This window comes from Terrapene carolina, unplaced genomic scaffold (genome assembly GCF_002925995.2).
Source record: "Terrapene carolina triunguis isolate 2854851 unplaced genomic scaffold, T_m_triunguis-2.0 Scaffold89, whole genome shotgun sequence".
In the NCBI taxonomy this organism is placed as follows: domain Eukaryota; kingdom Metazoa; phylum Chordata; order Testudines; family Emydidae; genus Terrapene; species Terrapene triunguis.
In genome coordinates this window covers 17873537-17899356 of record NW_020664440.1, presented here as the reverse complement: position 1 = coordinate 17899356, position 25820 = coordinate 17873537, and the positions used below count along the sequence as shown (strand labels likewise).

General features: G+C 41.9%; 1 protein-coding gene across 1 annotated transcript in view; it reads left to right on the top strand.

The window, feature by feature from the left end:
- Positions 1-25820, top strand: part of FGD5 (FYVE, RhoGEF and PH domain containing 5) — a 150500-nt gene that overhangs the window by 73348 nt on the left and 51332 nt on the right. Inside the window, exons 4-6 of the mRNA XM_026650261.2 lie at positions 7671-7729; positions 7844-7874; positions 24165-24316. Of these exons, the coding sequence (XP_026506046.1) occupies positions 7671-7729; positions 7844-7874; positions 24165-24316 (242 nt within the window). The remainder of the gene's footprint in view (positions 1-7670; positions 7730-7843; positions 7875-24164; positions 24317-25820) is intronic.

Here is a 25820-nt window from a genome sequence, read left to right as displayed (position 1 = left end):
AATGGGTATTGACTGGTCCAGTAGCTGTCTTTGGGTTGGTATTGCCCAGCACAGGTGCAGAGTACATAAATACAGTCAAATGTGATGCTCTGGAGGGACAACCCCGTTCCTGCCTCAGTGAGTTTACTGCTTTGTCTCTGCCATGCCACTGCTGTCTACCTGGAGCAGTGAAGCCTAACAGGATGCTTAAGTGCTGTATTAGCATGCTGAGAATGGTACCTCCCCCCCCCCCTTTCTCCTCAGACATGCTCACACTCTGCTCACCCCAGTCTCACCATCACCCTTTTTTTAGCCTGAACCCTTGATATTAAGGAAGTAGATGCAGAAGGGACATGAGACCTAAGACCGCTCAGTGCAGAGCACTAAGCCTAGCACTTAACCTCAGCTGGGCTCACACGTGACTCATAGACTCATAGACTTTAAGGTCAGAAGGGACTATTATGATCATCTAGTCTGACCTCCCGCATGATGCAGGCCACAAAAGCTGACCCACCCACTCCTGGAATAATTCTCTCCCTTGACTCAGCTGTTGAAGTCCCCAAATCATGATTTAAAGACTTCAAGTTGCAGAGAATCCTCCAGCAAGCGACTCCTGCCCCATGCTGCGGAGGAAGGCGAAAAACCTCCAGGGCCTCTGCCAATCTACCCTGGAGGAAAATTCCTTCCCGACCCCAAATATGGCGATCAGCAGAATCCCGAGCATGCGGGCAAGATTCTCCAGCCAGACCCTCATTGAGCATTGATACTAATTACCAGCGATGGCACATTATTGACCTATTGACTAAAATCACCCCTGCGCACGAATGCCACAGTCTTGCGCTCCCTGCTTGTGCACTCCATGTAGATCTAGACCTGAGTCTGCAAAAGTGGAAGAACTGATTGGCCACCATTGAGCTGATCTCTAGACCTTTTCCAAAACACTGGTCACCTTTGGTTTGGCCCATTCCTAGTTTGTCTGTCTTGTAAGCAGGCAGCTGAGAGTCTCCTAACAATAACTGTCTCCTCAGAAACAGGACTTTAATCATCAAGTCTAGTTTACGACTACCTGGAAAGAGGTTATCCTGCAGGAAAACAGGGAGCATGGTGACTGGAAAGCAAAGACCCTACCGCCCTCGCCCCCATCAAGAGTAACACAATGGGATGGGAGGATGTGATCAATGTGACCTACGCATGTTAACACCCCGTGAAAGTGCAGCTCTGTTGTGAAGCATTCATGGGCTCCTGATGTGAATGGGCTTTTGATAGCCTGCAATGCTGAGCATCAGCCACTGGCCTTCGTTTCCTCATTATTCATCATGTTCTTCAGCTCCCTGGCAGACAATGAAATAATATCAATAATACCTGTCTATTCAATCAAAGGCAGAAAATTGCTGTTTTTAGCCAGGCTGTCTGTGACTTTTCCTGTCTTTATCTGTGTGATGCCACCTGAGCACACATTGTCTCAATCAAGCTAATTGCACTCTGAGAGCAACGAAAGGGAAAATAACAATGTGGAGAATGTCAGGAGAGGACACAGTTAGGGTTGCCAATTTTGGCTGGACGTATTCCTGGAGCTTTCATCACATGACATAATCTTTAATTAAAGATTAATCTTTAATTCCTGGGGGACTCCCAGACAATCCTGAAGGGTTGGCAACCCTCGTTGGAGTCTCCAGTCTCAGCAGGCAAGGTCTACCTCTCCAGCACTCTTGCCACCCTCCTTTTACTGGTCTACTGAAGGCCATTAGAGCTTTGATGTGGAGTTCTACAGAAATTGTGAATCTTGCTGTTTGCTAGAGTTTGCTTAGAGACAGAAACTGACCTTGGGCAAGTCACATAGCATCTCTGTGCCTTAGTTTTCCCATCTATAAAGTGCTTAGCCACATCGTGGGGGGGATTGTAAGGCATAGTTCATTAATCTTTGTAAAAGCAGTTTGAGATCCTTGATGAAAGCAGTCTGGTATGTTATGTGTTGTTATTTTTATTTGAGGTAATAAACATAGTAATTGTGTTAGAGTATGTTCAAAAGCATTAACACTTGACAGTCAATTCCTGAAGAAATAAGTTGATTTTAGTTTTCTTAATATTGTAATGAATCAGGGTTTGTGTGTGTGTGGCCTTGTGTGTGCACACACCACTGCCCTCTTCAGGATGAAATCAGAATTGCTGAACTGTGTGTCATAAAACCTATACTGCTAACAGCTGAGAGGAGAGTTCCCATTGGCTCAAGGCCTATGCTTTTGGAGCGGGATGGAATCTGAATTCTATATATTTTGTTGCTGTCAAGTTCTGGGTGGCCACGATATATAGCATAGTGACAAATGTGTTGTTCTAGGTGGCCAGTGTTTTGTTATAGTACAATATCTATTTTTCTTTTCTTTTTCTTTCCCTTTCATTTAATCCTTTTTATTATTTCATTTTATCTTGTTCCCGTTTCATATTGTGAGACCTTGATTCTCAGTCAGGAGGACATTCCTCTGGAGCTGCTTTGTGACCCAGATCAGGGCACTGGGGTGCCATGACTTGAAAAGGGGTCATGTGGAGAATATCCAGGTCATCATCATTTCCCTTTGACCAGACCATGCTGCTGTAATCCTTGAGAGCTTGGAGACTGAGATGAGAAATGCAAGGAGGTGGAGGAGTTCTTAGAACAAGGCACTGAAGCACTAACAGAGCAGGGAGAGCGGATAGAGATACACCAGAGCTAGCTGCTTTCTGGGTCAAGTAGTCTTTTTCCTGTCCAGCAAGACCTTCAATCTTTAAGAAATAATCCACTGATGTGGCTTTATACTTTTCTAAATGAAGGACAATGACTAGGCTGAGCAAACTCAACATTCCCAAGTCTGGTACAGTGAGCTCTCAGTTACACAAAGCTCTGTGTCTTACTGAAGTCGGTGGGAGTTCTGTATGCAAAAGGCTTGCAAAATCAAGGCCATTCGAGTTTTAGGTTCCCATCCTGCTTCCATTGACTGCTCTGGCAGAAGACTGGGCCCTAAGTTTCAGGTTGATATCCCACCATGCAGAGTGTGTAACCAATTAATCTGCTGATTCTTTATCCTAATACAGAGTCTGTGTGTGTTAATTAGATGCTTCTGGTCATTTGAGGCACCACATCTGCCCCTTCTGTCTATTACGCCATCTATGAACAGGAATAGGTTATGTCAAGTGACTTGCAATCAGCTGTTAGTATCCATATATGATAGTTAAAGCACAGTATTTGATATGCAAACTAGAGACTGCCATTGAATGAGGACTAATGTGGCCGACTACTTGGGTACAATTTTGGAAGAGTCACAAAAGCATATTCTTTGGGTAGGTGTTGGATATCAGTTTTGTCTAGGACAGGGGTAGGCAACCTATGGCACACGAGCTGATTTTCAGTGGCACTCACACTGCCCGGGTCCTGGCCACCAGTCTGGGGGGCTCTGCATTTTAATTTAATTTTAAATGAAGCTTCTTAAACATTTTAAAAATCTTATTTACTTTACATACAACAATAGTTTAGTTATATATTATAGACTTATAGAAAGAGACCTTCTAAAAATGTTAAAATGTATTACTGGCACGCGAAACCTTAAATTAGAGTGAATAAATGAAGACTCGGCACACCACTTCTGAAAGGTTGCCGATCCCTGGTCTAGGAAAACGTGCAAGACAGCTTGATGATGAGATTTCCTGCTTTGCACTCTCTCTCAAGAGATGGTTCAAATCCAGAGAGTCTGGTTTTCTTCCCATAGGCCAATGGGAGTTGGAAGCAGCATGGAAATCACATGCTTAACAAACAGGGCACTACATGGCCCTCCCCAGACCAATAAGAGTTCATAGTATTTAGAGATGGAAAAGGCCTTTAGAGAAGTTTGTCTAGTCAGTGGTCCCCAGCATATTCTCCAGTGCTCTGTTCAGTCCAGTTTTAAATGACCTAGCAATGAGGCTTCCACCACATCCCTCAAGAGACCATTACCCAAAGTCAGAGATCTCACTGTCAGGAAGTTCTACCTGGTATCCTGATCTAGGAGCAGCTTCATTATCAGATGAAAACTCCATTGGCTGTTGAGGGCAGGCAATCTGAGGGACCATTTTGCTTGTATATAGCATATATTTTAGATTGTGGGGCAGATGAAGCTAATAAGGACAACAAGACTCAGTTAGGCACAGAGCCAGAATCCTCTGTCTAGATCCATCTCTTCCATCTGCTGAGTACAGACAAATAGCAGGAATTGGAGTACACAGCTACTGAAGCAGCAGCCTGGGGAGGAAGCGTACAAGAGTGCTTACTGCTGGGCTGAAGAGTACACAGTAAAGATCACTACAAATGTGGTAGCTCAGTCATGTTTTAATAATCACTTGGGCTTTGTTTTAGAAAGTTGATAGTTGAGGGACCCACACCCGCTACCTCCCGCTATTCCCAGAAGTCCGTCTCCGGACACTGTCGTCAATCTCAGAGTTCATTTCCTGGTTAAGCAAACAGTAATTAAATAACACAAGACGGGCAACGCCTAGAGACACTGTCTCAAAACTCGCCCTAGACTGGTCATGTGACACCAGGGGTCCCAGTGTTTTGTCTCTCGACTAAGACATATTAATCACAAGTAGAATTACAGACCGCGACAATCTGTATACATAAAAGGTGAATGGGTCCACACCAATGGTGAAATATACTTCGCTTCTTGGTCAAGCCTGTCAATAGAGGACGTGCAAACTGGCCAGTATTAGGTTTGGTAATCCAGAAATAAAATTCCCATTCAATTGATTTATGTCTGCAAGTCAAAAGGGCAAGGAAGAAAAAGAACCCAGAATATCCTGATGCTGACCAGCGACATGTGGTAGCTCCTGTGTGCCGACACTAGTGTGTGCCATGTATCGTCACTGGTGACAAAACGAGAGAAACAGGGTAACCCTTTAGGAATGATTGTAAAGTGTAAACACAAATATATAGTGTAGTACAAGGAGTATACTACAAATAGTGGAATGAAATTAACAAAGGGAAAAGATGACTTTCAGGAAAAAATCCTTATACTAGATCTGTTCAACTGTAGTAGAACAGTGTCCCAAAGAAAAATGGGAGAAGCACCACTCTTTGGACCATTTAAACAAGAATCAACAAAGCACTGGGTAACATACTGTAGGCAACAATCTTGTATTGGCAGAGAGATGGATTAGATGACTGAATCTAACGAATGATTAGATCACTAATTTCTTTGAGTCTCTAAATCTTCTCAACCCCCAGGTTGAGAACCCATGACCTAACAGAATGGGGTTCCTGATTACTTTCCTGGTGGAAAGTCATTCCTTTCCTTCACTCATTTGTACAGTAAAAAGAGATTTATTTGCAGCGTGTTTTGAATAACCCTCTGCTGCTCTGTTACAGACAGTTTTAGGACTCATTTGTTGCTGCTGAACATTTTTATGTTAAAGGTGCACTGACAATATAAAATGTACTACTTTTTTTAAAAAAATCCTTACTTGTGTAGGGAACAGCACCTTAAAACTGAAAGAATTTTTAAAATGTAACTTTGCTTTTCATTATTTATTCCAATTATTTTCTTTTTGTGATTTAGTAATGATGGACATGGAAACAAGATTGGTTGGTTTCATTTCAGTCAATTTTGCATCTGGGTTTTCATGGTCCAGCTATCATGCTGCTGGATTTCAGTTTCCAGCACTTCCAGGGAATGCTTAAATCTTCCCTAAACTGTTTTCAGCCTTTCTTATTTCCAGCCTGAGGGGAAGCAGGAAGGAGCAGAAACATTGGGTAAAAAAAAACTGATGTCACAAGATTACTTGTCCAGAGATGCAAAAGGCTTGGAGAATTACTGTTCAGATTTCTGTTACTAGTGTTTAAACACTGGAGATGAACTGCCAAGCTTGAATGTGCTCTAAACTTTAGCAAAGGTTGATGGAGTTTGAATCTGGGATTTTGGTCCGGGGCCCTACAAATGCTCTTCATTGAGGGGCTGAATTAAATGATTTCACCATGATCCCTAACAACCCAAGCAATTCTCATCCAGAATTGGTGGTGATAAAGGACACCATTTCAGGCTGCCACCTGAATTACAATAACCAGCTTAGTGCATGACAGCTCAGCATCTCCCAGCTGCTTGATTGTACACCTTCTAAAGGAGGCTCTTTAAGCAATGGATTAATGACACACCTGGTCCCTTTAAACAATACACTTGATGCTGCCTCCTGCTTGTTAAGAATAAACGGCATGTTGCATGGCCTCTTGTTCATTGACAGCTGTTTCCTTGCTTTATTATCGCTGCTGTATAAGTCAAACTTACTTTAGTATAAGATTTCTTTCTCAATAAAGGTTTCAACGCTTTGTCCATTTCTTACCTTGGTAAAGAGGCTCACTCTGTAATATGGTAACAACCTGTTAAATAGAGGGATCTGCTGATTATATCACTATATAATGTTTCTCTAAACAAAAGCTCATTCTTGTAATGATTAGCATTTTGTCTCTGATATTTATACGGCAATGATTTGTAAACCTGTTAAAAACATCCTAAATAAATAAATAGACTAAATAAGTAAATAGATTAAAAACAAATGATTCGTGAAACCAGAGCAAAGCATCATAATTAGCCTCTTGAGCCTTGAAGAACCACTGCCATTGCTTCTTTGGCAGGTTTCTGTGTCCTCTGAGATCTCAAAATGATGTTATTTGCTTTCACATTGCACTGTTTGCTTTCAGGATATAGTTACCACAGTTTAATTTCATCAAATGTGCTTAGCACGCAAGAAAGCCCTTTGAACTTGTTTGCTTCTGTAGCTTGCACTGCAGTGGGAACAGTTTGGAATATAACTATTTAAAAAACAAAAAACTTTTCCTTGCCCATGAGTGGCCTGAACAAACTGGATCAGCTTTGCCTCCTGCAGTCATGAAATTACCCTTCTAGAGTTAGGCTACGTCTTCACTACAGGGGGGGTTGATTTAAGATACACAAATTCAGCTACGCGAATAGCGTAGCTGAATTCGACGTATCGCAGCCGACTTACCCCGCTGTAGGGACGGTGGCAAAATCGACCTCTGCGGCTTCCCGTCGACGGCGCTTACTCCCACCTTCGCTGGTGGAGTAAGAGCGTCGATTCGGGGATCGATTGTCGCGTCCCGACAGGACGCGATAAATCGATCCACGAGAGGTTGATTTCTACCCACCGATTCAGGCGGGTAGTGTAGACCTAGCCTTAGAATCTGTCGGCCTTTCTTTCTGATGAATTTTTGCCCTATTGAAATCAATGGGAATTTTCTCTCTGACTTCAGTAAGGTCAGGAGTCAGTCCATAGCCACCAAAACAACTTCTTGAATCTTGAGAGCATGACCCCATTTCAGGCTGTATATTTTGGATTTATTTATTTGTATTGTAGCAGAGCTGCAGTTGTGGATCAGGACCCCATTCTGCTAGGCAGTGTACAAACTCTGAATAGAAAGACTCAAGGGGGTTTGAGCATTGGCCTGCTAAACCCAGAGTTGTGAGTTCAATCCTTGAGGGGGCCATTTAGGGATCTAGGGCAAAAATCTGTCTGGGGATTAGTCTTGCTTTGAGCAGGGGGTTGGACTAGATGAGGTCCATTCCAACCCTAAGATGCTGTGATTCAGATTCAAGGATCATGTAGATTGAGGGCATTCTCCAGCCCTTTCTGTTTTGGGATGGGAGATTTCTTAACACCTGTGGTTTCCTTTTCAACAGAAAGAAGGACAGTCCAGAGCTTACCTCATAGCCCAGGAGCTGGTGTCTTCGGAGAAAGTGTGAGTTCTCTGTTAAAATCTGGCTGTTCTCTTGCAAATGAAGCTGCACATTCCACCCTGATTCATTCAGCGCTAGCTTGATGGCAATTAATATAATTCTGTCTCTTTCTGCAGATATGTGGAGATGCTCCGGCTGTTACATGTGGTAAGTAAATCATTTTAATTGTTGAAACCTAATTGCCCTCTTACTTAGCTGTAATTTAGGAGACAGAAAAAGCATTGAAGAGACTGAGGTGAATTCTATTAGGAGTGGCTTACAGTGGGGAGGTGCTCGCTGAGGCATTGCAAAGAAATCTGTCTTCTGATAAACTACTCTTTCTGTGTGTGCCAAACGTCTGGAGTTTCTCATCCATAAGAAAGAACTATGGGTAACAAACCTCACCAGGCTTTTATTTGTGGAGAGTATTTTTCTTTAGAGAATAACATTGCATAGGTAGAAGAGAGAAGGAGAGTGAGTCAGAGAAGGAGATTGTGATTGAGATAGAGAGATGAGAATTCTATCTTGGGGAAAGAAATGTAGGTGAAGAAGACTCAGGGTCCATGCAAACTAGCTTTTGGTTCTTGTTTGAGTGGATTCATTTTGCTCCCATTAAGTTGTGTTTTCTCTTTGGGGTACACACCCAAGCCAAAGACAGCTAGTGGAGAGCAGGCAGGGTAGGCAGTGCTTGAGGTTTGCTCACGGAATCATAGAAATTAGGGACAGAAAAGACCTAATAAATCATCCTGTTCATCTCCTGGCCCATGCAGGCCTGTTTCCTAGGTCCTCTAATGTTTTGTCCATACTGGTTCTAAGTGTCCCAATCCACATTGCTGCCCTAGAGACTGTGCCACAGCTTACTAGATCTCATTCCAAAGTCTTGCATGGCTGTGTTTGGGAGGCAGGAGGGGATAGCAAATGAACAGAGTTTACCGGCCGCCACTGCTGAGGAATAAACTCTGTGACAATGCAAAAGATAGCACTGGGGTGTCCTTGGAAAATTCCCCAATCCTTAACAGTGGGGAGTGTCTTTCACAAAGAACAAAATAAGGAAAATAGGAAGTCAACAGGGCATTTCTGCCTCCTCCTTGTGCCTCTCTCGGGCCAGTTGCCAAAGCTGAAAAGCCTGCCCAAGCTTGGGTAGCAGGACAGCGGTCTCCAGTATGATGGACACCTTGCAGACAATTGCTTTTTAGAAAACCAACTGGAGATTACTGAGCCTGCCAACTGGCAGCCAGTCATTAAAAGAGACTTCACCAGTTAGTGGAGTCTCTCATCCCTTGGACAAGTTGGTAAAAACAGCACCTGCTGCCAATTTTGTCTACACGGGCGCTCGCAGCAGTACTAACCCCAGTTTAGCCAAACTGGTGGTAGCACATTTTTTTATAGAATTCCTTAGCTAGACATGGCTAGTGGGTGTGTAGCCTCCGTGCTACTGCAGCTGGGACTTGCATGAGGAGCTTCATGATCTGGAGGGAACAATTCTGTGAGGTAAGCCAAAGGGGAGCTTCCCACTGGCTGGAGTCATGCTAAAGTTCACCTCAACTGAAAGCTAGATAGCACCAAATCTTACAGGGTGTTTGATTCTGGGGTGGTGTGCAAGTTATAAGAGCATTTACTGCCTGGGAAAACCATTTGGAAAGAACAGGAAATGTCTTTTTGCTCTCACTTCCAAGCTGACAGCTATATCCAGGAGATGGGGCTTTTGTTTTATGCCTCTGCTTAGAAGGTTTTATCTTAGAAACATTCATGTGAGAGACTGCGTACCGCTCCGTTCCAGCTGGAAAGAATCCTAAACTGCTGGTAATCCATAATAGAAAGAACTCCCATAAAAATTACAGCTCGTAGGCTAGTTACGGGAAAACTCAGCTTTGACACTAATTTTATCTACTTAGCGCCACAAAGTTGGCTTGAATGTACAAGTGAATGAAAACAAAGAGGGCTTTCCTGGTCTGACCCCAAAATGTAAACCACTCACTTCTATCCCTTGGGGGAAGTAGTATAGTTTCCACACAGCCAATGTGTATTGCAGAAACTGGGTAGCATTAGCTGTAGGTTTGTTAGCCAATATTGAAATGCTGTTTTAAGACAGGAGGGAAATCAGCCCAGTTTTCATGATGATTAAAACATATGGCTTAGATCAGCCAGTTAGCCTCATTAGAGCAGAGAAAGGATACCTGTGATAGCTATGTTACTATGCTGGGTGATTATCTGTGTTCTTGTTAGTCATCAATTTCATGCGGAACAGTTGGTGTTTTGCTTTCGGTGTAAGTGTTTGGGTCTGTAACTCAATGTTTCACTAAATGTAAATTTATGGAGATATCCTATTTCATAGAACTGGAAGGGACTTTGAAAGGTCATTGAGTCCAGCCCCCTGCCTTCACTAGCAGGACCAAATACTGATTTTGCCCCAGATTCCTAAGTGGCCCCCTCAAGGATTGAACTCACAGCCCTGGGTTTAGCAGGCTAATGCTCAAACCACTGAGCTATCCCTCCCCCCTAAATGAGCTTCAGCTAGGGATTTCATTCTCTTCCTTGCCATTCCTTCATTCACTCCTGGAGGAAGCAGCATAGTTGTTTCCCTTTGCGCTTTATTATATTAATTTTTTTAAATTTAGGGAAATAAAGGAAGAATTTTAAATGTAAAAGGAGAGTTGGAGCCATGCCAGTCCCTTGCATTTGAACACCTCAAACTCTGAAGGACTCCAGATCCATATTTCACAACTCTTTCTCCCTGCACCCTTTCCATTTCCTTGATGAGCCAAACGTCAGGAGTCAAACAACCTCAAACTTTGGTCTTGAACCTTGCAGCTGGGGTTCATCTGTGGGGTGCTCAGAAGCTTCTGCTTCAAGTGGGTTTATTTTGTTCGCCGTATTTCATTTTAATATTATTACACACACAAAACCAATGTTACTCATGTTGAAAGAACGTTAAGGTTGCAAAGCCAGGCACTCAAAAGTTAGAAAATACCACAATGAATATTGGCTGTGCACTCCTCTCCTAACCAGTCACAGTGTCTACACTTCCAGTTTCTTCATCCCAGTCAGACGCCATTTTTAAGATAAGGTTCCGCCTGTACAACTTTAGTTAGGTCATGTTTCCATGCTGGAAATATGCCCCTCCATCGTCCCAAAAATACACAGTTGCTGAAAGAGCACAAAGACTCTGGATGACTGTTGTCCATAGAAATGATCAGCAAGTTTGTTTTTTTTCAGATTAATCTTGATTGTTTCTATTCGTTAACTATCCCACTTGTTGTGAAGAGACAAGGTGTAAATGGTTCCTTGGAAATAACATCATGAGGAGGATGAATTCATCAGAAAACTGGAGAGGGGAGATTCTTTCACCTCTTGGTCACTGGTTCAAATCCACCTCAGATTAGCAGGGATGGAAATCCTTGTGAAATGAGTTTGGTGGTCTCATTCACATCCTTAGTACACAGGTGCCTACATCACAAGCAAACTTCATCACACGTGGCAGCAACTGGCACCCTTGCTGGCTACCGCAGCACAGTGGCACTCAAAAATAGCCAGGTAGTTGATATGCTGTGACTGCTGCTTGTTATACTAAACGTGATCATGTCATTATTACTGTGTCTTCTCCCACTGCCATTCATTTGTTGTATCCAATTATTGCCTCTCATCATATGCTGAAATTATAAGCTCTTTGGAGATGGGACTGTCTTTTTTATTGCATGTGTGTGCTGTCCTCAGACCAATGGGTCCTTGACCCCAGATTGGAGCTTTGAGATGCTATTGTAATACAAATAAATAATAATAATTAATAAAGAGGTCGCTTTGTGCATTTGCGTAGTATTGGGGATGCCACTACAAATACAAAATATTACTCCTCTTTGCACCCCAGGTTGGTGTAAGTAAGACATTGCATAACTGAAGCTGGCACAAATACCCCATTGTGCACCCCCAGACTCACACAAATGTCCCAAGAAAAGCAGTCGCTCCTTATCCACAACAAAAGTGGCATTGAGGGTGCCCCTGAGGAAAACTGAGCTTGGACAAACTATTATTTTTGTTTTATTATCCTCTCTCTCAACAAAACCTTTTGAAAGTGCTATTTTTAATGTCTCGTCTTCTTTTACAAATCCACATCTCAATAATGAAGACTGAAAACTAAACCACACCCTGACTGGTTTGGGGGGGGGGGGGGGGGCGAGGAATTCTTTTCTTAAGACTGCAGCAGGAGCTGCATTTTCCATCTCATTTGCAGCCTCGGCCGGAGCAGCTATTTGTTCAGCATAACAGAATCTGTTTGGCCTTTCAGCAGAGACGTTAATAGTTTGATTGATTGCCAAAATGATGACATTTCCATACACCCACTCTGCTATTGAGCCGAAAGAGTGGAAACATTGTGTTAACTCAGAAACTCTGTATCAGTTGGCATGGTAGTTGTGATAATAATCTGGAGGGTTAGATGTTATTTGCCCTACTCTAAGGTAATGCAGTTCTCTGGGGTATGTTCTTTACAGGACTCAGACCAGGTGAACAAATCAGGCAGTCTGGACCTTGCATTCCAAAGATTCCCCCAAACTCTTGGTAATGGGGCTGTCTTTCCCAGCATCTGATTTGGCTTCCTCACCCATTCCAGGGTTGCTTCTCCTGCATTTTTCATTTTTTAAAATTTAGGCCATAATTAGCCTCACTCCATTCTTCGCTCCAATGTGTGTGCGTAATTCCCGTTGAAATTATTATCACTTATGTTGTCAAGTCAAGGAGTGACTGAAATTATCCCAAGAGATTGGTCTGCACTGAAAAACTGACACCCTAAATTCCCCAAAGTTTAAGGAGATCTGATCTTCTATTCTGGTTCAGGTTCTTTTCATAAAGATGGGCCAGAACTTCTACACTCATATTAAGATACAAATATGAGTTTCATCAACATTCAAGGTGGTTTGGGTCTTCTGTTGCAGTTTGGCCTCACCTCTAATTTTAACATGTGGCCAAGGTTTGCTAAAGGCATCCCTCCATCTTACACAAAGAATTTCTCCCTGGGTAGCAAAGAGTTGCACAGAATGGAGCAGATTGCACAAAGGACAGTGTACTAATAGATGCAAAATATGCCAGGCTCTGCACAAGCTGGGAACCCAGACTTGGGCTGGACTCCATAGCTTCTCCAAGGCTAGTAATAGAGAAGTAACACTGAGGAAACAACTGAGCGCAAAAATATATCAATATGCTCTAGCTGTTTACTTGAAAATGTAGCAAACCTGAGTTTTCAAGGTCTAAATATGGCTTACCTTCAAAGTTTGTCTTGCTGATTGAGTTTAATTTCTAGAACTCCTCTGAGGTAGCACTATCTCACCAACATTCTTTCATGCACAAGAAAATAAGCAGCTCCTGATTTAATTCCTTGATACAAACAGAGCTGTGACTATACATTATCAAATATAGTGTGCAGTGCACTATATCTATTCAGTACTATTTAGCTGGACATCATGTAAAGACCTAGACAGGCATGCTAGATAACATAGCATGCAATCTTCTCTCTACTCTCAGCACACTTCTATGTTGGGACCAACTTTTACAGAAAAGTAACATTTTTGGCCCTAAAGCCTTGATAGACCAATGATAACTTAATCACTACTTAAATGGAAAAGGTTGGAAGAGATCACCTGGTGAGTGATTGGCTGAGGCATATTTTTGTTTCTGCTGTGGATTCCTTGGATACTGTTCAAAGTTTGGTTGGAGCAATCAAGTGATTATTTTCCTAATGAAATGCTTTAGTGAATGGGGAAGCCTGGCTAAAGGAAGAGCTTGTTTGGCTGTTACACTGTCTGAAATGCTTGACAAAAGCCTAAAGACAAATTGTGTCAGAGAACAATAGCCCATCCTCAATTTCATTAGGCTGAACTTATTTTCCTTATTTATTTATTCATTGTTCTCTTCATCTGCAGTGGGAAAATAACTTTGCATGGGCTAGAAGGATTTTACAGTGGGAACCCTGAGCCAAAATGGCTGTCAGACCATTTTGTACATCTCTTAAAAGGAAAAAAAATCACGCTTGGCGTCGGGTCAAGTTCCTTGTAACAAGCCCTATTGATACAGTATTCAAAACGTGCACACAACAGTTTGCCAGTTCTTAAACTCATTTGCAGTGTTTTGGATTTGTTTGTGTGTGTGTGTGCACGCTGAGGTCAGGGTCCCTGACCTAGATTGTACCCAGCAATAGCAGGATAAGAGACTAATTGTGTCTGCCGCGATAGTTAGAATTTCCTGCCGTTCATCTGGCATTGTTTCTGCTGGGCTCAGTAATGAGAAATTTGGGAAGATCACTGTTCAGTGTAGTGCGTGGGCCACTTCTCTGCCACCGTAGAAGTGCCACTTTTTAATTAGAGGTGCCACTTCCCCTTTCAAGACCAGGAGAGAGGTTGAAGGTGATAATGAGGAGGCCCCAAAGAGCAACACGCAAGGCAAACGTGGCTCACAAAATATTAAAAGGCAGCCCATGGCTGCGTTCAGCTTTAATATGGAGGTGCAGAAATCAAAGACTACAGGTCCACCTAGCATATAATGCTGGGACAGTCAAAGAAGACTGGAGTATTGCATCCTGGGACATGTAGTCTCTATGGGCCACTCCACCATATTAGAGGAGAGGGTGGCTCTAGAAGTCTGCTCCATTTTATGCAAATTGTTATGTTCAATGAAGACTTTGATTGTACAAAGATTAGGGCTCCCCTATAATTACACTCCCCCACCATCCCTCATACCTCCCCAATGGGCTGACACTACTGGCCTCCCAGTATTGGTATACATCATATAGATTATCAGTTTGGTTTTTTAGACAATGAAAACTCTACATAGACACACAAGGCAATTTCCATCAATATGTAGGTCTTTATTGACTGAAAAGTGTAGAAGTCTGAGAACTGGACAGGAGTTTTGCTGGGATCAGGATAAACACTCTGTGTACAGACATGATTTTTCCAGCTGAAATATTAATGTCTCCACCTGGAAACAGAGTCCTGAAAAACAGCAGAGGTTTTTCATTAACATATCCGGTCAGTTCATTCCCACCCCCCAGTTTCTCTGTTATTGTTATTTTTCAAAAATTTCCTTCTTTATTTGAAAGCTCACAAATCTCATCCTAAACCAAAATAGTCCTTGAGACTTGTTGAAATGCTCTAGGTGAAATTCTACTGGGCTTTCTTCCCTTAAAGTGTTTCTAGTCAATTCACTGAATCTACACGTCAACTAGGAATATAGGAGGAGGGAAGAGATATTGACCTGGCCATTATGGCTTACAGGGTCAGATCTTCAGGTAGTATAAATCAGCATAGCTTCATTTTAATAGATATTACTAAAACTGTGTCAGTTTACACCAGCTAAGGATCTGGTGTGATCTGATTCATGTAGTTCCCTTGAAGTAAATGGGGTTACACTGATTTACCTCAACTGAGGGAGGATTTTAAGCCAAGATGTGTCAATACTTAAAGTGCTGTTCTACTCCGAAAAGTGACTCCGAAAAGTGGCATTGTGGCCACGTTTATTTTCTCTCAATACCTCCACATCAGATATGCTCTGTTGATAAGTAAGAAGATGTGTTTTTCCTCATTGCCAGCACCACAAACACATTCTGCGATCTGAAAGTCAAGTTGTTGTTTTTTCCTGGTTTGTGCATTACCACCAATAATAAGATTCCACAGGCCAAATTCTACCTTCAGTTACACTCATCATGGCAAGGATCACAACTTCCATTATGACTGAATAGTACCTTGACCATTGTGGGCTCTGCCAGAAGAAATAAATAATAATATGATGATGCATTAACTGATTGCTTATAGTTATAATCTATTTAGGAAGGATCAAGTGGGCAAGAGGGGAGGGGGAGTGGCACTCTGTCAGGCTAGGACGGCAAAGAAAAAAATTCTTCCGATCTTTAATGGTTTCACTATATTGGGCATAAAAAAGCCATGTGGCCAGGATAAAGAAAGGGCCTTTAGAAGGTATCAGAATCACAGCTCCTACTACTAACACTAATAATGCATTGCATATCTAGACCGCCTTTTCATCTGCAGAGCTCAGAAGGCTTTGTATATAAAGAGAGTCAACTTTTGATACTCTTCCTCTGCCTGAGTTGTACCTTTTCTCCCAAATCATCCCACTGAAGTCAATGGGACTACTCAAGGTGTAAAGTGCTACTCAGTGTGAGTAAGGATGTAAGAAACAGGCTCCAACTACTTAAGCTTCACAACAGATTTGTTGGCAAGGTAAAGAACACAGAGAACACCTCTCCTGCCACTGAAATGCAGCTTCCTTTAGGGTGGAACACATAGCATTTGTTCACAGGGCACAGAAACACTACACAATGGTCTGACAGGTTGTGAAGGAGAATAGAATATCCCTTTGAAAATGCAAGGGGAATTTAGGGAGGCAGAATAGAATTACCTGAGTAGGAACATAGCCAGCACATGAGGGTTAACTATTCTGATGGAAAGAGCCATGGAATCTGTAATGGCCACAGGTGGTCAGGACCTCATTTTCAAGCCTCATCTGCCACATGCCACCCCTTGCAGAGTGTCCCTTAACATTGTGCTGGGTATTGGTTCAAAGTAAAGAGGGGACTCAAACCTGAACACCAGATCTGAACACCCCAGATTGTTGGGGTGTTTGAAATCCAAACACACTTCTGGCTCTGGATCAGAATTTTAACTAGAGCCAGTATTCACTTCAATGCTTACTCAGAGAGAAGAGTGCCACCTACTGAGATACCAGCACCACTTACTATGAACATTCATCTCACTGTCTATGTCTACACAGCAATTAAACACCTGCGGCTGGCCTGTGTCAGCTGACTTGGGCTCGCCGGGCTTAGGCTGTGAGGCTGTAAAATTGTAGTGTAGATGTTTGGGCTCGGGCTGGAGTCCAAGCTCTGGGACCCAGCAAGTGGGCAGGGTCCCAAAGCCCAGGCTCCACCCTGAGCCCAACAGTCTACACGGCAATTTTACAGCCCCACAACCGGAGCCCTGTGAGCCCATGTCAGCTGACACAGGCCAGCCGCAGGTGTTTCATTGCTATGTAGACGTAGCTTTAGTCTCTCTGTGCTCCATGACTTTCGCAAGAACTCAGTTATACAAAGTGTAAGTTTCCAGTGGTGATTGAGGCTCAGAGATGCTGTTGGGTGCTTTCCCTAGGCAAATATATCATGAAAAGTAGCTGTGTGCACAAATGAAAAAGCAAAACATTTTCTTTGCTTTAATGATAGTTGTGAACATCTTTGTGCCTCCTTTGCCTCAACTTCCAAATCTATACAACTTAGTTTTCTAGGGCTTCCAGCTGTGTAGTATCTGAGCAACGCTGGGGGTAATAACACTAGAGCAGATTTTACAATGTAGTGTAGTACTGTGCGCCCACGTATCAGAGTGCAAGATTGAGTCCTTTTGGGGATCGGTTGCTATGAGCAGAGCCTGAAATGGATTGGTTTGGGTTCATGCCTCTATTTTAAGGAAATTTTGATCCAGCAGGAAATTATATGGACTCAATGTTTGGTACCTTCTGTGTTTGGCTGGGTTGTTCAAATGATGAATTTGGTGACCTTCAGGTGCCATAATGGATTGGAGTTGGACTGCACAAGCACTTTACCTTTGATCAATGGCTTCCCAGGAACTCCGCACTTTCAGCAATGGCATAATTTTTTGGAAATGGATGTTTATAGCTATTACTATTATATTTCAAGCTTTGGTACTAATCATTGTAAGGCTGGCTATCTGGGCAATTGGAATTCAATAATTTCTCAGAGAGTTAATTATAATCACAAGTCTGGGCAATTAATGATTAATTAAATTTGCTGAGATTGAGTGGAAACGAGGTGCTAGGTTTTTTTCATTCCTTTATGGTATAAAATGGGGAGTTATTTGTTCTGTGGATGTTCATTTGGAATGGGCGGCAACTCCGTAACATTCTAATCAGTTAGTTAAGCAGGTTTGGGATATGCTTGCTACAGCTGCTAAGCTTCTCTTTTCTAAACCCTGAATTAATTGCAATGACTGAGGAGCTTCAAAATGATTAGTAGATTCATTTCAATTAGGAGAGGCACCTAGAAGGGGGATTGGTTGCTACGAAGGATGGGAAAAAGAATATGAAAGTCTTCCACCTCTGTATGAACAGTTTCAATCCATCTGGGGTCTTTAGTGTCTGACATTGTAACCAGTGGGGCATGTTTAAACGAGGAAAACTTGGACCTGTAATGGGATAACAATGATAGAAGCATCGGTGGTGGAGTGATATAGATGTGGCACAGTCTTGACAACTAGAACTGGACAATTTTTGAAATTTTGATGGAAAAATGCAATGAAATTCTTTATGAACATTTTCATGAGACTTGCATCCTGCTCGGGGCCAGCCACAGAGTTGGTCAAAACATTTCAAAATTCAAAAATATAGGGGGAAATGTTCATGATTTTTGGTCCTCCTTTTTTACCAGCTGTAGTGACACAGTGGTAAAAACACCTGCCCCCGTCTACACTACAGCTTCTACTGTTCGTCCACCAGTGGAGAATTACAGATCCAAATGTTCCCAGTGTAGATACAGCTTCTGAGCACTGTTTGGTGGTTTAAATTAAATGAGTCCCATTCTGGTTCCCAGTGAACTAGCATGTTCACCACACCTGGCACTAATTGGCTGTTGCAAAAGAGAAGCCAAAGAATGAATGGACCATATTCACTCTTACCCATAGTCAGTTCTTCCAGGTAAGGTGGAGGATTACATTAGGACATAGGACTGGAAAGGACCTCCTGGATCATTGAATTCAGTCCCCCGCTATCACAGGCAACCCCATCATATAATTCTGTTCATAAGCTTATCAAGCTGCATCTTAAAACTAGTTAGGTTGTTTGCCCCCACTGCACCTATTGGGAGGCTGTTCCAGAACCTCACTCCTCAGAGGTTTAGAAACCTTCAACTAATCTCCAGCCTAAATTTATTCATGGCCACTTTATACCCATTTCTTCTTGTGCCAGTGTTGTCCTTTTGCTCAGAATAGCTTTTTCCCCCAGTTCTGTCTCTGTCCGTGCTGTGCCTGTTCTGCAGATAGAGAGAGCAGTTCAGACCCCGGTACTGTTAACCTAGCACCTTTCATCAGCACTAAAATCACACCTACATAGCCCTCAGCTGGGGTAAATCCAGATAGCACACTGAAGTCAATGGAGCTACCGTGATTTACATGAGCTGAAGGGCTGGCCTTCACAATTATTGGAGATGGGGCCCAAAGTAAAATTTGGATCCACATTAGAACAGCCTCAGAATTTGTGGGTGTTTGTACCCGGAGGTTACCAGGTTTCATGGAGGTTTGTACTTCCAATGGAAAGGGAATGAAAAAAAAAAGATAACTTTTCAATCCCTAAAAGTTTGACATGTTGGAAGGCTACTAGATCATGTCTACTAGATCTAGTGGGAAAAGATTCTTAGCTTCTCCAAACTGATTTACTCATCCTTGTTCAGGGCTGGATGGAAGAAGCAGTGCATCGTTGAATGAGACATATGACCGTAGCGGTTTCTTTTTATTGAGCCCTTGCTTCCTTTCTCAGCACATTCAACCACACTACATACAGTGCGGCAGGAGGCCAGGAAATTGTCTCTGAGTGGAAAAAACTTGCTGCCATTTCTATTAACTCACCCAGCAGAATCACCTTCCCATGGAGTGTTAAAACAGCTGCATTTTTTTTCATCCGATGAATGAGCTTATTTGGGCAGACAGTGTATGTTTTTAATATTTTTTTTTTTAAAAGTGGAATGTTGTTTTTAATAATAACTTGCGGTTTGCACAGTAGCGTGTGAAGAAATACATTCACAGCATGGGTTCACCCGGACCATTAGGATACTGAATCTGTCTGTCTCAAGCCAGATTGTTCAGACTAAAGCAGAATTCAGCTTGTTTGAACCTGCTGGAAGAGTGACTCCTGATACTCTTTGGTCTTTTGGCTAAAGCCCTGGATTAGGAGAATGCAGACTTGGGTTCTATTCTGAGCTCTACCATGACTTGTGTAATCTTGGGCAAGCCACTTACACTTCTCGATATTAACTGATAGGGCTTTAATTTGATCAATGGGGTTGTGCTCACTTGATCCTTGGTCTCCTCATGTGCAGTGTCATCAGAACCGTCACTGGAATACTTCATGATTTAAAAGGTTCCTCCTGCTTATTCGATATGTCACTGTCAGGATAGAGTGGAGCAGAGTCTTCATATCAGGTGCAAACATTCACCCTGAGCTAGATTTAGCAGCTAAATCCCAGTTTAAGTATATTTTTAATAGCAAATTTGAAAACAAATAGAAATGTGGCTGTTTTTTCAGCACCTCTAAAAGAGTCGCAATCAAATAATCACATAAGACACCAGACCCTTTTTAATGGGATACACTAGGGGATATAGAGTAACCTTTATTTGTAAACTATTGAAACATAAGTGATGTTATATGCTACATCTGCACAAGGGCTTTGATGGCCTTATGGGACGCATGCACTAAACTTCCACTTCTGAGTGCTTGAGTTCAAAACCTAAACTTAGATCAACGTTGAAATTAAGTTCTCATCCCCTGTGCACATTTGTCTCCATTGCCATATCAGTACACAATAACTTAACACACTTCTCAGACCCTACGGAAAATCTGATCAGGACCAGTCAGACAGGGTGGCTCAGGTTGGGAAGATTCAGGTGCTTTAGCACAGCCTTACAAAGAAGCCCACACTAATGGGATCCATGCTCTTTTTGATGCATTCATGTTAGTGCTAATTGTGCATTGATGGAGCCTAAGTATTTGTACCTAATATTTTCAGTCTTCCACTGTCATTAGTTTCCAGTGCACAAAATATGCCTCCACCCTAAACCTGAAATATTGACTTCTATGGGTGAGACGTTAATTCATTCTCTATGGCCCATTTAATCCATGGCTTCTCTGCTGAGACTTCCAACCAGATTCCTCTATGAGTGCCACTTGGGGTGACAGCTTTTGCTATGTGGACACATAACTCAGCTTTTAAAAGTCACCACTGAAGTAGTCTTAGTCCAGTTCCCTGGGGACAGATATCCACATCACAAAAACCACCAACCCCATTTGCTCTGATTGGCAACACTGCACTCAGCAGAGAAACTAAGTGGACCATGGAGGCTGAGCTCCCCTCTTGTCTCTAGAGGTGGTTGCTATGGTCAGATGAAAGGTACATTCATGAGGCAGTGTGTGAGGAAGCTGGCTCTGCTGATACCTATTCTGTAGACATCGAGTTTCAGTGACTGGGGCAACCAATCTGGTGTCTCATGATTCTAAGCCTCCCTTGGATCTCTCACACTGCAGTATTTCCTTGTGAGTTATATGCATGTTAAATTATGTGAAATAGACCTCCTCCCCCCCCCCAACCCCACCTGGTAGGTGACAGCACATCATCACGGCCTACATAGACACATACACACAGAGAGTAAAATATTTCTACAAATGAAAACAATGCTGGAATGGGTGCAGGAGAGAAGGTGTAGATCATGAGAATCGTAATGAAAGAAACAGGCTATCCTGTGGTTAACTGCATTTTTTTCCAGGATGTGCTTATGTGACTGACCAGGCTATGTCCTTCCTGGTGCTGTCTTCAGACTCATGCAAGGATCTTTACCTTTAGCAAGAGTTAATGGAGCGCCCCCTTGCTTTATGGTCTCTCAGATAAGGACAGATCATCTTTTTATGAAACAGGAAGTTTTATAATCTCTACATCTGCCACTGCTGCTCTGTAAGTAGTCATTGGGAGCTTTCAAACCCTACAATTAATGGGCCTCGCTTTCAAGCTGGCTTTGCAATTAATTGTGCTCCCTCTCTCTCTTTCTTTCCCTTTCTCTCTCCTCCCACCCACTTCTGCAATAAAACTCCAGACACTTCCTGGTTTATTGGGATGCAAAGGAAGGATTGGGAAAAGTTCTGTATGACTTTTTAAGTGATTCCGTATGGCTCTCCAGCGCCTGCCCTCATCACGAGCTGGAATGTGCTTCCAGTTTCCCAAATGCTCATTTATTTTCGTAGACAATGTGGGATCCAGTTATTTCACCTACAAAGCTCCGATTGGTGGAAAACAGGAAATTTGACCACAGGAGCCCTACCTGGTCCAGACTAAGGAACACCCAGCTGCCTGGCTCAGACTCATCTCCTAACATCCGTTTCAGGGGAATAAAAAGGAGAATTTGTATCCATTAACAGTTCTGCTCTCCAGGCATATTTCTGGATTGGCTAATATCCTCTCTGTTCAGTCCAATAATGCTTTGTTGTTGTAGTGATACTGAAGAATTAGGTGCTGGAGTGTTATGTGTCACAGCATCATTTTTCCCTGATGTTCCTGGTTTCCACTGAGTCTAGTGGATGCATTTAATCCAATACAACCACCTTTCATTTATATAGTACTTTGCATAACAATGTACTTCCAAAACTATATGCATTCACAACGGAATTACTTTCCCACGATGGAAAGGCAGTCACTTCTGATGTTGCGCACCACCCAGCAAAACAACCCTCAGGAGAAGTAGTGTAGAATATTATGTTTGTGAGACTTCAGGCTGAAAAGAAAGGTGGCTTCAAAGTGATATTAAAGTAAAGAAAAAGTGGGGAAAGCATTAGGGATCTTTAATGGTCCCATGAGAAAATTAGTCACTTCATTAAAGCCTTGCCCCAAATGTACCCCTTGTGTAATTACATCATTCTACAGTTACAGTAGAATGATTTTGGACTACTATATTTTCTTTGATTTCCCATACCTTGTTTAGCAGGGCTTCATAAAATAATGATGTTTAGGTGCTTTACCTGCAGTTTCAGCAGTTTTGGTGATTTACCTCCTATATGTAGTCTCACATAAATTCTCTAGAAATGGACCCTCTGATTATGCCCAATGCATTGCCCTGATATATGTGCAGTTAGATTCTTTGGGAATGCAAAAGAGATGAATAGATATCAACAAATTTCTGAATTAAAGAAGAAAGTAAAGAACATTGGGAATTTGATTTACAATACCAACAAAGAGATAAGAATTACTGTGTCCAAGACCTTTTCGAAGTTCTCCCTGGAAAACTCCCTAGTAAAGGGTTTTATTTTATTTTCTCATCCCACTTAAAATCCTGCTACCCATATGTTACATGTCCTGATGAGTTGCATGTAAATTGTATTTTTGTGAATGTAACATATGGAATCCCCCACCTTTCTTGAAAAAATAAGAGCTCCCAGTACAATATGTTTCTTTCATCTAATTCATTCTTTTATCTCTTTTCATGTCATGACGGTATTTCAGGAACATATATATTTTCTATCATGAGATTTGTATTAACTAGAATATGATCAAGCACCCTGATGTCAGTGTTAATTGGGAAGAGTGGGATGCCATAATGATACTGTAGTAATAGGTACCATTGTGATGCTGTAGTATTATATTTTCTTCATTTTCTAAACAGACTCTGACCTGGACATATTTTCAAGTCAATTTTTGTATGAAGGTAGTTCTAACTGATTCTGTGCCATATTTTGCAAGAATATAAGTTTGTTAGCACCACTGTTTTGACCATCTTCTAATCTGCACACCTACTGTAAATTCCCCCTGCCGTTTTAGTTGGATGTGTGATTCTTCACTTCCAGTGCTAAACTATTTCATGATTTTGCTGTATGCTGTTAAACAGCTGTCACATACCACACTAGAATGGCTGCTTTTGACTTCTGGAGAAATTATTCCTATGTGTATATAGTATTTAAACCACATCGAGATTAAAGGTATTTTCCAAATATATTATCATTATTAATTATTATTATTATTATTGAAAAGTGGGTCTCAGTTATAGTGGATAAAGTGGATTTCGTATAAGAAATGATTGGTTCTGTAGCTTAATTTATATGTCCGCCATCCTTCCCGCAGTAAATTAGGAATTGGATTCAGTGTTGCCAATTCTTGGAATTTTTATGACAAGCCTTGCAATATTTGATGTTTTCCATGAAGCCCCAGCTGCTGGACTCATGGGATTATGCAAGACTCACATCTTTCTTTCTTTTTTTTCCTTTTTCTTTTTAAAAAAGGAAGTTTCTATCTGAAAAATGCTTGAAAATGTGACCCCCATTGCAACCTAAAGGCTCAAAACCCAGAAAGCAAAAAGTACCCAAACTTATTTTTTTAAATAATCTGATGGGATTGGGGGGAGGCGGAGCTAGCTTTTTTTTATTATTTTAAATGTTTTGGGTAATCAATATGTGGACTTTAACCTGAAATTTACAGTAACCATGAAACTAATGGGTGAAAGAAAATACATCCTATGTTCTCCTTCCTCTTTTGCCCATGATATGCTAGTATTTATGGTGTATCTTGTAATTCCCATAAAGTTTCCTGACTGTTTGTAAATGAATTTTGGAATTTAAAGGAAAAATAGTAATGGTTTAAGTGCCATAAAGAACCTCTGATCTGTTGCCTTAGCTGCTGTGTAACAGGTGATGTATTCACAGGATTTCCATGAAGCGGTCTTGAAAGTGCTGGGGGATGAGGATGAAAATGAGAGGGAGGAGGTGAAGCTCAAGCAGGGCTTGAGTGAGATCCCTGAACTCTACAGACTACACCAGGAGATACTGGGAGAACTGGAGGAAAGAGTCCTCAATTGGTAAGTGACAACTTAATGGCCTCATCTCATCCTCAATATATTCCTTTATTCCAAGAACCACTGGCAACAGGGTTAAGATTCCAACAGAAGAAAGAAAAGATGCTAAACATCTTTAACAGGGTTTGTGCATAGGTTGCGGGAGGTAAATTTACAGGGACACCGTAAGGTTGGGAGACTGAATTTTCTTGCCTATGCCATGTTTCTATATTGTTATTTTTACCTCCCAAAAATTACAAATGTCTCAGTGCTTCTGCGCTACCCTAGAATGATAAACCATTGTATACAGCCCCATAAATCAGTGTGTGTGCAGCCCATCTCACGTGAACTGTCATTTGCTATCTGTTTGTACAGTGCCTAGCCCATTGGGGCCCCAATCTGGTTGAGTCCCTTAGGTGATTGTCACAAAGCAGTCTAATGTGTATGAACCATGAGTCATAGTCTCAAATACCAGGAAGGGGGAACAGGCAGAAAAAAACCCTCAGAGGCATTAAGAAATATAGGAAAATGTCTTTTTTAAAATTTTAGATCTCCTAGAAATTGAAATAAATTAGAACAATTCCCATGGCAACTTCCTAATATTATAGCTCCCAGTCAAAAGAAACCCACTCAGAGTTTGAACAAGCCTTTGCTGGGCTGAGTTTTCAGGCTAAACACAATCTTTCAGGGCTGCTGAGGGTCTCTGCCTAAACAAAACTAAATCTTATGTCTCTGTCTTGCCTAGACAAAGTCTATCCGTGCTAGAGCAAATCTTTTAAGCTGGATAGGCCCCTGTCTGAGCCACACTTCCAAACTAAAATGTATCAATTAGCTGGAACAAGCCTCTGACTAAGTCACGCTAGCTTCAGTCCCAAACTGACTAAATCTATGAAATCCACAGAAGGCATCTGTCTAAGCCAAACTCACAGGCTAATCTGACTCTTTCAGAAGCTGGGGCAAGCTTTATAGCTCCTTAACTCCACCCCCACTGAACTCCAGCCAATCAGCAGTCACTTTCAGTGACAGACCACTCTATCCCAGGGCTTCCACAAAATAGATTATAAATAAATAATAGTAACAAGACTGTATGCACAGTGCAGGCAGCACTCCTGAACAGCTCTACAATAACAAATCTGAGTGCACAACAGAGGAAAAGTTAAGGGGATATTATATGTGGGTTTCCATCTTCCAAGGGAATTGTTGTAAACAACAGTGAGGTAGCATAACCATTTACAGAATTGTTTTCAAAGTATGCTATTAAGAAATGTGTGTTCCCGATCCTTCTAGCTGCTGTAGATGTTCCAGGGACCTAAAATAAATGTGCAGTGAAAATCTGAAAATGTGCACTGGCTTTAGACTTTGAATACTAAACAGGCCCCTCCGCACATCTGGCAGTGCATCCTCTGTTATTCCCAGGGCTGCTGGCCAGTCCCTCTGCTGTATTCTTGATCATTCTGTGATCATTCTTGATCATAAGTGATTGGGCAACAAAATGGCAAATGAAATTTAATGTGGATAAATGTAAAGT